Source organism: Anas acuta, chromosome 7, assembly GCF_963932015.1.
Source record: "Anas acuta chromosome 7, bAnaAcu1.1, whole genome shotgun sequence".
NCBI lineage: Eukaryota > Metazoa > Chordata > Aves > Anseriformes > Anatidae > Anas > Anas acuta.
In genome coordinates, this window is record NC_088985.1 from 25,989,890 (window position 1) to 26,005,498 (window position 15,609).

Below are 15,609 nucleotides of genomic sequence, written 5' to 3' on the forward strand. Positions count from 1 at the left end.
AGTAGTACACTATCATGAAGCTTCCTGCACTCTTTTCTCTGCATCTGGGAAATAACAGCATCCCTGGTACTTAGAGGCAGGTCTTACAAGGTGTAATCACAGTCAAGATTTATTGATTACATCTTTAGTGTAAGAGGACTGAAGGATTAGAACCAGGTGTTCTTACAGTGAACCAGAATCATCTGAAGTTCACTAGAGTCTAAAACTAGTTTTGATAGAGAATGTGAGCCTCATTTAAGTCAATAACAAAGCTATCATAAAAGTTCAAAGACAGATCAGGCAGTCAGGATGATTGATCCTCACAAACAATAACTTTCAAATACAGTCAGTGTGGAAGCAAAGAGCATGAAGTTACAGAAAAGCAGAGAAAATGTAAGCCTATCTTCTGCCACTTTACTCTTCCATAATTTAAATTCTCTCTCTGCAGAAAGAGCACTACTTTTGACCCAGTTTCAGCATGTTTTTTTTTTTTTCTGCCAGCCTGGGCAGTCCCGGGAACGTACCTGATCCTGTAGAGTGAGACATAGCATTGATCAAGGACGAGCTCTGGGCCATGCTGTTGTGGTATCCGCCAAGGGAAGACCCAGCAGGCAGAGTTGAGGACCAGTTGTATGAAGGGAGGGCAGTATTCAGTATGGTTGTATCATATGTCCCCGACACTGTAAAAAAAGACAAAACAGTAATGGTTTTCAACAGGACCAGGCTTGTGATTTAGCATGCACTGCAGGTTTATGTGGCAGACAAATTAATCTGCCTTAGATTTCAATTAACGTAGTGGAGTCCATGCAGTGACTCCAGGTTAAGATGGTATAATTGATCTCAAATGCCAGCGGACTACAGCCCACCTGAATTTTAAACAATGGACTGACCTGATAGCATGACCATTCACAAAATGCCTTGAGGAGATTTCATTATTTATAGATGCTGTGATACCACAATAAAACACTTAATGTACTTCGTTCCATGTTCCTATTAATAAATCATCCTGGAGTGTGAAACCTATGATTTTTGCTTCCCACATGTGTGGCTCTGGCTCACTTTTGTACTGGACTAAAATTCCCAGTTTGAGGCAGGATTTGAGCCAGCAGAAAGAAAAAAGACATTCCTTGTTCCTACATACTGGTGGAGAACAGTGGAGTGAATGTGAACACCACTACCTCAAGCACTGCTGTGGGCCTTATAAATAACAAAAGCTAGTTATTTCAAATAGTATTTCTATTATTATCAAATTCTACTGATTTCTGAACCAGTGGTATGGCCAATGAAACAAACACTGACCCAAATGTTGTCTTCAGTGCTATCTTCATCTTGCTCAGAGACAAGAGATAATGCCACTGTAAGACATGTTTACTTGGAGCTCTGGTCTCTGCCAGCAGTACCTCTGGATTAAAGCTGCTGGCAGCAGCAACTGGCTTAATTTTATGAAAGTTGGACAAGTCACCAGAAAGCCGCCCAGAATGGCTCATGGTAGGGCAGCCCTCTGGCATTCTTCCCCTTTCTCTTTATTGCCAGCACTACCAGGGACAGAGACCATGTATTCTTACTCTGATGTTCTTAGCAACTGGGTATAGTGGGTATTTTTATGGAAAAAAAATTGTTTGGAAGGCTCCAGCATTGCTAACTGTTCTCTGCCACGTACCTGACTGAGAGCTCTCGGTAACCATCTTTGTCTCCACCACAGCTTTTTTCGGTATTGGGAGGGTACTTGATGGTGAGCGAGTAGGGCTGCAGCTGGCTGATCGACTTCCTTTCAGCAAACGTTTTACATCATCCAGCTCTGTCCCTGGCAGGAAAAACAAGCATACAAATATATCCCAAAGCCATTGTTTCATTGATCTGTAATCCTGCCCAGACTAAACCATTTAGTGGAATTTACCTGTGTCTACGAAGTTGTACTTTTCTGGGGGTGCCACTGACTTAACAAAGTTTCAAGGGCCTCATTTCAGGGTCTAAGTACAACTCTACCCTTGTAAGACCACCATATATCCCACAGCATGCTTCCTTGTTCAGAAAGGGGAGATAAATGAAAGTTCTTACAGCAGGAAAATGGGATAACATGCTGCTATCCATCATATCCATCAAGACTGGATCCTAGAGACACTGCAGACATACCTAGAGTAGCAACACTCGCTGTGTTATACCTGTTTCCCCTGGAGTATAAGCCATGGTACTTACATCTGCCAGAGGGAGATGCACTCTGAAGCCGGACTCGTATTTCACTCTCTGGGAAGGGAAAAAAACAGATCATGAATATGGAGTGAGATGTATTTATGCCCTGATCTGGAAATGAATTTTTAGGCTGAAGTGAAGTTCTTCTTTCCTGATGTCTGTGTTACCTTGCTACTTGATCTAAGCAGCACTCGTGGCTTATGTGAATTTGCTGTAAATTGGTTTGAATGACTTTTTGTTTTGGGGTCAGATTTTTCTACTTTTAATTCCAGAGACCAGTATTTTGCTCCTTGAGGGCCTCTATTGAAACCAATAGAATTGTCAGTGCCAATCAAATAGAAGGCCTGATTATACAGTCCTCAATCACATTGATATTCCAACTCATCACAATTACTATTATTCTACTGCGTGAAAACCTACAGAGCCAAAAGAAGCCTCAGGATTTTAAGGCTCACTAAATACACAAGTTCCCTATTACTTACTGGGTAAAACTCACACTTCCATCTATATAATAGGCTGTAGGATTTAGGCTCTTGCAACCTGCTGCCTTTTGTTTTGTCTCTTTAAATGTAACCCCCAACTTGACAAAAACTCCATTGAATTAAAACTATCAGGTCACAAGCAGACATTTATTAAGCCAACATTCTCAAGAGATATTCCATTTTATTACTGACTTTTACTGTCCAGCACAAGAGAATCAATCTGATTTGGTGGGGCAAGCCTGTAAGCTTGCTACCCACAAGCAAGTTGACCAGCCAGGACATGTGAAACATGCTCCTCAAGATGAAATCTGAAAATGCATGCACTAGAAATGAAACACGGACTTTGGCATTCAGGTGGAGAAGATGATAGACTGGGGCAATTTTCTGAAGTAGTATGAGAAACTGCAGCTGATTCTCTGCTTTATTATGTATGGCCTAGTTCTGCTGGGAGGTATGTATTGTGCTAGAGGAGACTGTAGAGATCTGAGGTAGAATAATTGGTAACTGTGACATTCTCCAAGAGGAGTATGCAAGAGCAGACGTAGATTTATACCCACTGCTAAAATTAACTTGGATAAAATGACATTATAGTTTCCTCCTCAAGCAACTGGGAACATATATTAAACTCTTGCACAGCGATATAATCCTGCTTTCCCCAACGCTGTTAATAAATTATTAGAAGAGCTGAATGATTTAAACGATGCAGATTTACAGTAAGCTTGCTAAACACACCACAACAAGTCCATAATTTCTTCAACATCTCCTTACCACCAGCATAAGACCATTTCAGGGAATGGCCTTACGGTTTGTTACATAGATCTCAGGAGGAGAAACATAAATACAGCATTGTAAAATTGTCAGAGGGGGGTCACAGAGCATGGATGGACTGAGTTTATGGTAGTAAACAGTCAAGATGGAAAACTATGTCCTATACCCCCAGATGTCGAGGTCCCCAAGCAGACCCTCCATTCTGATAAAGTCCTAACCACCATGACCTTTGCTGGAGTCCATTTTTACACTGAGCCTTTAAGCAATTGCTTACAGATAAAATGGTTCACATCTGTAGTGGTGTAAATCCACATACCTTGTCTGACTCTAGACTTAAACTGCTTTGATTCTAGCCAAGGAATAGGCCCGTTTAACACACCCTGAATTATACTGAAGAATTAAAAAAGGAGGCTTTTAAAAGAGCAGTATCACTCACCTCGACTTTGGCTTCTCCCTCGTGTGGAAGCAGATGCTGTGAACACCAACAAGAGAAAAACAATATTAGGTCTTAACTGCTTACACCACCTCTGAAAATGAATACATGAACCCTGCTCAGAGTGCTGAAATTCAGGCAGCAGCCTGCATTACTTGAGGCACAGCTGGGGACATTGATTCCTCAGTTTCTGCCAGGCCCCCTTTAGACCATGAGGTATCTCAAAGAGTGCATAGCACCTTGGCATTTCTAGACCAACTGCCATTTCTGTTTGTACACATAAATGTTGTTCACAGATGACGATCTCCTATTTCCACAGGCCAATAGGAGGATAATAGCCCTGTTTATGCCATCAACCAAGGCTGGATGCTGTGAAGCCCTGTCTCTTCCCTGAGCCAGAAAGACAACCTGATCATATTCTCTGCCTGCGCCGAACATAATAGGCCTGTCAGAGTTTGGACAGGGCAAACTCATAGCTCCTGACAACATTCAATATAAATATACCACTTGAGATCCAATTCATCTTTCCAATAACATCATATAAACATGCTGAAGTCTAGAAAAGAGCTAGTGCATGGAAGAGAAAATCCAGCCATGGCTCAAAATCTTAAGGGGCTATATTTTTTTTGCTTGGGGTTATTCCCCTAACTATGGGACAGCAAATGTCACAAAGTGCCCTACGTCTCTGTTCTTCTGTCCATGTCCTGTGCCATATGGGGACTGTTAGAAGAGCAGCTGAAGGCAGTAGGTACAGTAGGTATAAAGTATGCAGCCTCTGTTGTGGAATCAGTATCAGCTAGAGATACTGATAGCTGACTCTGCTGTCTGCTACACTGATGTAAATCTCTAATAACTCCTTTGAAATCAGGAGCTGCACTGGCTGCCAATATAGTGGCAGCACCGGCAGAGCAAGATGTATTAATGTGTGAAAAGCCATTGTAGTCACCAACTCACATGACCTTGCCTTAATACTCAGAGGGACAGTTCTGAAAGAACATACCAAACTCTTTTCTGGGGAACTCTGGAGAAGAGTTAGCACTGGAGCTCCCTGCAAAGAATAGAAAGATGTCATTAATACTTTTTAGAAGACCATTAAGCACTTTCCAAATATATCTTCCAGGTACATGTCTAATCCCACTGGGTAATAAACATTTCATTCAAAAAGAGCTATTCAGGATCACTTGAAAGAGTTGCTAATGTCTTTCAACAAAAATATGCCACAACTCTTCTCAGGAATGAACATTACTATAAATAGGACCCCACCACTAAAATGTGTCCCTGGTGGCTTATTTCCTAGGAAAGCCACAATGGGATTCTTGTGCTAATTAGGATAATCATGCATAAATATGCTGGCAGTCCCAATAGACCTCAGAGTGCACTACCCATTGCCTCCGTTGTATGGCATGTTCTGTGATACCTTCATACGTTGCATGGCGGCTGACATAAGTTTTTCTTTCAAACGTTGAACCAGGTGATTTGGTGAGAGTTGAGCTGGGAGACTGGGCTTGTCTGTAGCCAGATGACGATGATGAATTCAGTCTACCACTTCCACCTATGCACACACACAAAAAAAAAGCCCTCAGCAAATGGAATAAATGCCCTGGGTGTAGACTCTACAAGTCCTGAGTGCTTTATGTTCCTGTCTTCAGAGCTGGACAGATTTGCATTGGTATCTCACAACTAGAGATGGGCAAGAACCACATTTAGATCTAACTCTGACTGACCTCAGCTTTCATGCAGAGAGGAGTTTGTCTTTCTGGTTTTAAAATGTCTCTTGTCAATAATCTCCATGACTGAAGCATTTGGCCTAATGAGGTGAATTAGCCATTTGAGCAGGAAGACGGCTGGCTTTGGATGGGGCTGGGTTTTGGTTTGGATACAGATATACATGTAAACTTCAGCGTTATATGATACAAAAACTGGGAGATGGTTGAACAAAACTCCTAGTGCTGAAGGATGCAGTTCAGGAGCTGAGGGAAGGCAGACATGAGCGCGCTTCCTTTCCAAAGCAACCAGCCACATTCTCACTTAGTCATGCCTTACTCAGTCCATTTCCTGGAGAAGTGATAGAGGTGTGAGTCAGGCCCGAGGCAGCCTGGAGGTTATTAGTATTATATGTAGACAAAGGGGAGAATTTCCCTTTTTAATTCATATCAGTGCTGTGGAAAAAGAACGGAGCAGCCATAACGAATGCTTGGTTTGTGAAGGGACCAGATTCTTGTTTTGAAATCTGCTGATGGAGTATGATCAGAGTGCAGCACAAGGGGAGCCCTATGACTAAGTACAATATACGCATGCTGATCAGCAGGATCGGACTGGACATTGTTTACTCATCACTGTAAAAAAGAGCACGCCCTTGTGTTCTCGAAGTATTTTCTAGTTCATTTTCCCCTCTACATGGACCTGTTTTGTTCTGTGACTTCCACTTAATTCAGCAGAAAGAACTACAGTGACAAATGGGCCTCTGCTGGAGGCATTCTGCAAGCAGAATGGGAAAGCAAAGATTAGAAAATGCTTTGTAAATCTTGAAGGGTTCATCATCTCAGAAATTCAGATTCTTTTCCCTTTTTCTACACACTGGAAAGAAAGAACAAGTGGGATGGTAATCCCACAAAGTCATTTAAATGAAGAGCTTTCAGGAATGGGTTCAGTTCTCAGTCTGGTGCCAGTCTAGACAATTAGATTGGTATCTTTACTGGAGTTACTTCACATTTGCCCTGAGGCAAAGGGATTCCACACTCTGGCCTTTAACTGGTAAGAGGCTGAGTATCAGATCGACTGGGAATGGCTCATTCACCCTTTGAGCTTCCACACCCCACCACTTCCCTCCCTTAGACTTGTCAGCAATTCTGGAGCATGGAGAATGTTTTCTGTGAGGACAGTTATCCAATCTGTCCAATTGGGGAAGGTGTGCCAGAAACTTGGCTGGAAGGTTCATTTTTCAAAAACCTTCACCATGACAATCAAAAAGCTCAGCAAAGTGGACAGGACATGCTGACTTAATACAACCAGAAAATATGTCAGACGATTCAAAGTGCTAAAACCATGGATACATACACAAGAAAATATGTTCTGTGAAAATCTTTAATAGTAATCTGTCCTCTGCAAGATTAACAAACAGAATAATCAAGTCTTTTGAAGAAAAATGCTCAGAAAGGATGTGATTTGGAAATCCTGAAAGAAGGGAAATCTGATTTCCAGATAACTTAAGGGTGGTAAGAATGACATTTTTTGTTATTGTTCCCCTGAAAGAAAAAGTTTTTCAAAAGTTAAAGAAAAGTAACCTGAAATCAAGTTTTCCCTGTGGAAAATGGGAATTTTGCCATTTACTCACCCATTCTCACAACCAGCTTTAGGGAAATAATGCCTTTGCTTTGAGTATTTGTCATTTCTACTTTCAGAAACTCTGTTTTCCTCACCTCTGCCTCAATCTGCCTCCCTGCCCTGAATCTCTCCTCAGCCCATTTATGCTGCCTTTGCTTTCTATTTCCAATGTCTTTACTCCTTACTTGAAGTCACATAGCTGCTGCCATGGGTGTAAGACCTCTTTTCCACTCCACTCCCTCCAGTGTGGGATGATGTTTTGAGCCCACTGCTGCTCCCTCCTTCTGGAAGAGAAGAGCACAAAATGAGACATTCTGTCAGGGTAAAACACAAGAAGAGCAAAAATACTGCAAGACAAGGCAGGAGGTACCCAAAGCTGTCCTCATACTTTACAAGAACAGCTTCATGTCTGGAAAGACATCAGAACTGCAGGGATGTGTCTTGGCAGGGCAGATAAACATTCATGCTGCAGAGTCAACACGTTTGTTGTCAAGTTTTGTTTTGGACATGGGCTGGGAGACGCTTCTGTTAACCCTCATCATAAATGAGACAATCCAATCCCTTTCCAACTCAGCTGCAGCAAGCTAATCAGCAACACAGTGGTATAAAGAGTATGGAGGAGTCTTCCCTTCTTGCTGCACAGAGACAGAAATCACCTGTGACATCTGATACTACCTAAAGGGATTCACCCACTGTTGTTGACTGGGTAAGATGGAGGCAGCAGACCCATCACTTTTGCCTCTTGTCCCCAAGAGACTGGCCCCACTGGAGAATATATCTGGGTCTACACCCTTGAAGAGTCTGGTGGACTGTGGAACTTTGTTTCTGACAACAGCCTGATGGTTCCCCACATACTGCTCCTTCTCTCCCCTAAGCAGCATTCTGGGAGGGGCATTTCTGAAAATAACTTCTCTTCAGGCGTAAGTCTTTCTGCAGCAAGACCTGTTGCAGTCACTGAGCAGAAGTAATGCAATGGATCACAATTACTTACTGGGTGGTAAGGAAGTCAGCCTTGTCGTTATTGTCTCTGTAATAACTGAGGACAGAAAAATATTATTATTATGCAGAAGTTATTGCATGTTATTCTAGTCAGATGAGATCAATGTTCTAATTCATTCCCATGGAACAGCATGACTTATTCAAGAAGATCATTACATTTAAAGCAAAGTCCCTTAAGACTACACTGCCTGAAAGCTGCAGGCTGTATGCTTGCACACTTTTGTCACATTACACTAAGTGCATCACTGCCACAAAAGACTTTTTTCTTTACAAGTCCCTGGAGCCATGGAAGTCGTATTATTTCAGGGCACTACTGAACCACACAGCAGTTGCTGTAACTGTGAAGCCCAAGGTCAGACCCCTCACTAGCTTCCTACTAGCTAACTCCCACAACACCAGCAGCAAACATCCTGTTTTACGTACAGCCAAAAAAATATATCTAAAGAACATTTTCTAGACCATACAGGGCATTGGACTCAGAGGCACAAGGAGAATCAAAATGTTTGCACTACTGGTTAGAAATGTTACCACAGGGCAATCATTTCTGTTTAAACAATCAGGTCATGCTAAATGTCTCTAAAAGTCTGACCTTGACCCATTCTATTCTTTTTTTCTGACTTTGGCAGAGTTGCCAAGGACACGTGCAGACTTAGGTCTGGATATCTGGTCAGCATTGAACCTTTTATAAAACTGGAAATCTGGTTGTGGGATCTTTGGTGAGCAATTTAATCTTGTTATAAGAAAATAAAAAATGTTCTCCTTACGTCTTTCTGTAACTTCTGAACCATCTTGCCTCGTTTTCTTTGTTACAGAATCCATACCATTGCCACCTGCAGGGAAAGCATAAAGACTGTACTTAGAGTTTTGTGAATAGCAGAAGATGGCAACAAATCCCCACAAGTCCCACAAGTCTTCTCTCTTCAGCAGGGGACTGGACTGCCTGGAAGCCATCCACGCCAAAAAGTTTAAAGTGCATTTCCAGAGCCACCTGTGTGCACCAGACTGTGCCTCTATAAAGGTCTGATCAAACCCACAGGATTCAAACATCACTCCCACACACCTGCTCTGTGCAGGATTCAGCAATGCAGGAATAGAAATGCAGACAAATGCTGGAGTTCTACCTCTGTTTGCTACCCACATCATGCCTGTGCTAGCACAAAAGCCTAGCAGAAATACTGTTGCACTGTGATGTTCATCCTGGGCACTCCCAGGACATATTCATGCTCAAGTCCTGGCACTGACTTCAGGGAAGCAGAAAAACACCAGAGGTCCCTTTACAACGTCTGTTTTCAGCAGCAAGGAGCTTAAGGTAGGAAGAGCTTTATCTTGCCTTACAGGCCCCTGTCTGTGGAATTTGGGCTAATTTCAGGCCAGGTCAGGTCAGTCTACACAGCATTGAAATCACTGCTGTGAATGCTGTGTGTGTTCTTCCTCTTGACTTGGATCCCTCCCTAGTCACAATTACTAGCCCTGGCACAGGTATAAGTGTCTGCCAAGGCAGAAATACCAGAAAGAAACATTATGATTGTGAAAAAGAAACATCAGCTCAAAAAGAAAACACTCCTGCCAGAAGGAGTTGCTCACTCCTAGTCTCACTAAGATAACATTTTATGTTGTGCAGCTGCACATGCAGGGAAGGATGATATTTTAATTCATGCAGAAGGTGATAATAGACAAAAACTCTCCTCTGCATTTGATGACTCCTTAAAGCTGAAGGCCCAACTGTACAGAAAACTACACACTGAACAGGCTGAGTCTGAAAATGCTTTGGGCAAAATTATTTGCAAGTTTTCAGAGTCCAGCCGGAGGCAGAACCCAAGGTCCTCCAATTCAACTACCACTTGGGCTTGATCCTTGTGATTCCACCTTAACCTCCTGCAAAGCATCCACCAAGGGCCACCTTTGATGTTATGCTTCCTATCCATGCACAAAGGACACGAGCTAGGAAGCAGCAAACACAGAGGAGTATCTGAAGCTCGGATTCAGATCTGCCTTTGAGCAGCTCCTGAAGCCATATCCCGGTCCTTACACAGCCTTGGCAGCAGGACACGACCCAACCCCTGCAGTGTTTGCTAGTACTGGGGATTTCCAAGGGACTAGCCAGGGGGCTGATTCCTAGGCATATGCAGAACTGGAGCTCCGTGCATTTCGAGAGCTCTGCCTCCAGCAGGATGCTGGTCATGCAAGGGAAGCTTCCTGGCCATTCCCTCCGAGGAAAAACAATCTCTGCTACTCCTGATTGCATCAACAGGGGAAGCACCTCTGCAGCTTCTTCCCCAAAACCAGATGCCAAAAGCTGCTGTAGGGATGTCAGCACTAACAGCTTTATATTTGGAAACTGCTTCCCTCCTGCCTTGTAGCTGCAGAACTCCTCTTTCTGGCACTGGGAGGAGGCCAGTACCACCCCTTTGCGCACACATCTTCTGTGTCCTCGCCTTTCCTTGAGAAAAGGCATCTTGCTCTGATACCAAGCAGAATTTTGATCTTGCGCATCTTTGCCATGTGAATGCAAAAGCCAGCCCAGGCTCCTGCAGGCTGACCGAGCTTGACTCCCACTATCTGCCAGGACTGGCTCGCTTCACCAGCTCCTCCTAACTGGGTTCAGGAAGACGTAGCTGTGGGCAATGTCTGAGGTAAAGCAGCGGCGCTGTGGAATCGGAGGAGTCACCGGCAATTATCTCGGGGCGACAAGCAGGAGCTTGTGATGTGGGATCGCTCTCCAACAGCGCAGACAGTTTAAGACAGGACAACACTAAGGTTGGTTTAACACAAGCTTGGGGCTGAAACGTGCTCGTGGCACTCCCCAAAACAGGGAATTTGCACAAGGAACCAGGAGGGATCTGTTTAGGTCTGTGCTTTCCACGTAAGCCCAATGCTGCTGCTCCAGCTGAGTGCAGCACAGCACACTGGCGAGGATGCTAAGGCAGCCTGGGATGGGACATTCAAACTCCCCGTGTTATTTTAGAAGCTAGGTATTACTGGTGTGCAATGGCAATTAAGATTATTACAGGCACTTTTCAAATGGGAAGGGAAAAACTATTTTATAGCCACGAAGACTTATTTTGGTGGAAAAATGAAAGCAGGTACATTTCAGATCCCTTTGTTCTTCTATAACAGCCTTCCACTTATCCTGTCTGACTGCTGTTACTCTCACAGCACATCCCTTCAGCATTCTCCTCCCTCTATTAGTATGGCTCCTGCTGGGAGACACTCCTTTAGGAGAAAAAGGCACCAGCAGGTGCTGAGATTAATAATTTTTAATGTCAGAGGAACCCTTTGATCACAAATACCCTGAGACTCGGTAGATGCCTCCAAACCATGTCACTGACAGCATTAGAAGCAAATGCCCTGCCTGCCACCACATCAAATCCTCTACGGGTGCATTTCAGGTGCTGCTGTCCTAGGGCAAACAGAACCGGTTAAAAAAATGCCCCCTTAGCTCTCCCTCACCCCATGTCCCACGTCTAGGACCCTGACCTTCTCACTGTGCTTTAAAGCTACTTCTTTCACTTCCAGTCGCTCAACCAACAGCGACATAGTCAGGAACGAATCAACAAAACCAGGTCCCCACGTCTGCTCACTCAGTAGATCCCCTCAGACGATGTGAGTGCCAGGGAAGCAGGTTAGGCACACAACCAAAGCGTGGATGTGCTGTAGGACAAGTAACAGCCCTAAAGCCTCACTACAAGTCAGTCCAAAGACAGGAACAGAAGGCAGGGCTTTTACCTCATGTCACTGCGTTCAAGCTGCCAGACCAGCTGCAGAAAGGATTAAAAGCACTTCTCAAATCAGACTTCTCTGGCTTATTGTGATGGAGCTTCAAAAACACTTTTACAGGGCCTCGTAACCTTCTATGACAAAATGTGGCCCAAAATCTGTAATCAGTGACTCAGTGCTGATAAATAAACCTGCCTGAGACAAAGCAAAGCTTGTCTGTGGTGAAATGGACTTTCACTCCAAAGTAGCTCCTGGCATTTTCAGGACTTATTCCTTTATATTACAGCCCATAACCAGCACCTGAAGCTTAAATTTACAGTCATTATTCTTCCAGCACATTTCAGATCCTCTTGGATTTAAAAACAGCCAGCAGCTGATCCGCATTTCACCACACTGATGCCCTTATGCAATGGAGAGCATTCAGTTACCTTTATCTATTTGCATGGTGGTTTCACAAAACGTATTAAAAATTACATTGAACTTGGCTTCGCATTTCTTATCTCCCACAAGATATACTCCTTGCACTTAATGCTCTTTTTAATAGAGCTATAGTTTGTGACAAATGCAACCCCAGAAGACCCAGCTCTTATACAATTCTAATTTTACACTGTATTCCCCCACAGAAGAAACATAACACCTCCTCTATTTTGTCTGAGAACACAGCATCCTGCAAGGAATCTGGAAATAAAATAAAATAAAACAGAAAATAAAGGATATTTTTATTCCTATTTTTTTTTCTAAATAATGTAACTTACCTGGTATGCTTTGGTTACTGAACTGAAAGTCTGTTTTCCTCCTCAACTGTTTCCTATAAAATTTGCCACCTACACCTTATATTGTGTGCCTCCAGAGGTGCGTGGAATCGGACTGATCATCCAGAAATGTTCACCTCTTCTTTATTTAACCTGTTTTACTCTCGTCCTTCTTGGGCTTTTCTATCCCTTGCTCCTAAACAAGTCCTGACAAAGGCGTGTCGTGGTTTCCTGCCTCACCCTACCCTTCCAATTATCTGAACTCACTGGAAAAAAAAAAATCTGCCTCCAGGAGTCAAACTTCACTGAAAGCAAGAATGTTCCTACCTATTTGCTCAGGTAGATTAACTGTTTAGATCCCAAACAGACAAAGGAGTGAAGGCTTATGTCAGGGGAAATGAACTGTTACGACAGGGCTTTCTGATACATGATCTGAGCATTTTAACACACGGATCTCACCTGTTCTGGCATTTTCTTGCAGAACGTTATTATGCAGCACCTGCCGATATCTCTGCAAAGCTGGCTGTGAGCGAATCCTATTTTGCTGCTTGCATACGCTGGAGCAAACTTCCAGCTGGTACAAGCAGGCTGAAAACAGAAGTCAGTGCCCTGAACTGCTTGCAGCTCCCACAGACATTTATGCTCTATTCAGGAAACAGCAATATCAGTAAATACCGTAATCAAACGAAACACACCAAACTGAGTAAGGAACAAGATTTCTTCCATGTCTACCATGGAAGCAGAAAAGCAGCCACGGTGGGTTGAAGACAAACTCCATCCAGCTCACAACTGTGTCCCACCATGGCCCATATCAACAGCGATGGGAGGGCTGGGTGAATGAGTCGAGCACACGCAGATATGCTCCTGGTGTTCGCTGGAGACTTCTTTAGTCAAAGGCAGAAATTTTGCAATCATTCCATGAGGGTGTTTTTTCCATTAATTTGTCCAATGAGTTTTTTGAATCTGTACAACATTTTAGCATGCCCAGTGTTGTACAGCAAAGTTTCACAGCTTACCTATGCCTTGTGTGAAGATTTTTCTCCTCCTGAACATGGCAGTGTCATTTGGTGCTCTGTGTTCCTTTATACATTTTCAGAATTCACCAAGGCTTCTCTTACCCTACACAGACTTTGTCAGACACATATTGCTGCAAGGGAGAGAACTTGAGGCTTCATATCTATTTTTGCACAGACCTTTTGAGAAACTGTAGCTGTGTCCAGCCAAGATCATACTCTGCTCATACTGGAAATTTCTAAAGGTGTTGAGAGACACAGCTGGTATAAAGCACTACACAAAGGCTTGGCCCTGGGTTTCTTACAGGGGATCAAAACTTCTTCAGAATTCATCAAAGCATCTCTTAAATCCCAGAACTTGTATTTATATTTATCTTTAGTCAGATATGAAGCGTGGAGGGAATCTTTCTGTGCACTAATCAAAGGATATTCAGTTGTCTAATCCAGCCACATGTGCTAATTAAGACATTAAGATGTGTAGAGCTGTCAGGGACCTCACCAGCCTGGGACTGCTTTGGCTTCTGACCTGACAGAAAGGACAGACGTGGCTTTGACTTATGACCTTCATGCTCTTCAAAATGTTGCATTACCATCCCTCTTATTATCAACTCTACTTCCACCCTGCAGTTCAGTGACCTCGTTTTACATCTGCTTCCAGCACCACAGATGTGTGCTTCAGGCATATCCTGGCTGCTCACAGACAGAAGCAGTTCAAGGAAAGGACTGAATGCAGTAGGCTACTGTAGGTCTGTAAGACCCACTGGGGCTCACTGGACTGGCACACACACTTTGCTGGAGCAAGAGGTGGGACCTCAAATTCTAAAGCAATGCCCTCAGCACTGGAGGAATTCTCTCCCTCTTTTACCTTTGTCCTACAGCTTTCCTTATACATGCATGAACAGAAGAAGTAGTCAGAGCAATTTTGATAAAATAAGAAAATTGCAGTATTTTAACCTATACAGTGTGGTCAGTGACAAAGATATTGGTTTAAGGTTTCTTGACAACAAAGTGTTTGTGGAACTGCTCTTCATGAGTCATTTTGCCAATTTCTTACTGGAAAGAAAAAAAAGGGGGGGTTGGAGGGATGGCATTGAGGTGCCTTAAAAGGAAACTGGAAATAGATTACATCTTGAGAGCACTGACTCTGCATTTAAAAGTGGAAATGTAGCAGAAAATGAAGCTGAGGATGCTGGTAAAATCTGCCCAGTGAAGCACACTCAAGTTCACTGAGGTTCCTAATGCGCAAGTGTCAACATCAAGGACATAATTTAGAGAGGTCCTAAGCAGCCTCACCTCATACTGGCCAGCGATTGCCTCAGGTATTCAGAGCCACTGAGTGAGGTGCTGCGGCTACCTGGCTCACTGCAACACAATGCAACAGAGCTATCTTTAGGCTCCTGTGAGCTAATCTGGAGATGACTGCTGAATTATAAAGCCCTTCCCAAGAACAGACTTGAGCAAAGACCTATGAAATGTTCCAAAAGTTTACAGCAGCTGATGCTGACACTGCAAAGGCAGGGAAGATGAGGGAGAAGTCTACACTGCGCATTCACTGCACCTGGAAGTGGGCTGTGCTACGGCAAATCTGAATCACTTTGCCCTCTGCAAGCTGAGCCCAAAGATAAAAAGCCTCAAAGCTGAACCCCGCCATGGCTGTCTGCTAGCAGCTGAAGGTATGTTCGTGGTTTAGAAACAGCCAAACGATGACAGCTTGTTATCTCCAACCTCAGAGGGATCTGTACAGCACAGGATAAGGTGCGTATTGGGCTGTCAGTTGACACATAAATTACACGGCTAGTGAATCAGCCATGAATATGGCTGGAATACTGCAGGCCCACACAAAGGTGCTTCACATAGGGAAGAAGCAGCAACACCTATTTCTGGGTAGCAACTGCAGCTCCCTCAGTGCCTGGGTTTTGTGCGCAGGGCCAGGCAGCTCGGAACCAACCAGA

The 15,609-nt window shown here is 43.6% G+C and overlaps 1 protein-coding gene across 1 annotated transcript in view; it reads right to left on the reverse strand.

Annotated features, from left to right (window-relative positions):
- The window catches only part of COL17A1 (collagen type XVII alpha 1 chain), a 35,990-nt gene extending 23,086 nt beyond the window's left edge, over positions 1 to 12,904 (reverse strand). The window contains exons 1-10 of the mRNA XM_068688424.1: positions 12,648 to 12,904; positions 8,940 to 9,005; positions 8,168 to 8,212; positions 7,362 to 7,460; positions 5,270 to 5,404; positions 4,853 to 4,900; positions 3,856 to 3,891; positions 2,176 to 2,223; positions 1,640 to 1,783; positions 504 to 659 (exon numbers count right to left, since the gene is read on the reverse strand). Of these exons, the coding sequence (XP_068544525.1) occupies positions 504 to 659; positions 1,640 to 1,783; positions 2,176 to 2,223; positions 3,856 to 3,891; positions 4,853 to 4,900; positions 5,270 to 5,404; positions 7,362 to 7,460; positions 8,168 to 8,212; positions 8,940 to 8,994 (766 nt within the window). The 5' untranslated portion in view covers positions 8,995 to 9,005; positions 12,648 to 12,904. The remainder of the gene's footprint in view (positions 1 to 503; positions 660 to 1,639; positions 1,784 to 2,175; positions 2,224 to 3,855; positions 3,892 to 4,852; positions 4,901 to 5,269; positions 5,405 to 7,361; positions 7,461 to 8,167; positions 8,213 to 8,939; positions 9,006 to 12,647) is intronic.
- Positions 12,905 to 15,609: the final 2,705 nt, after the last annotated feature.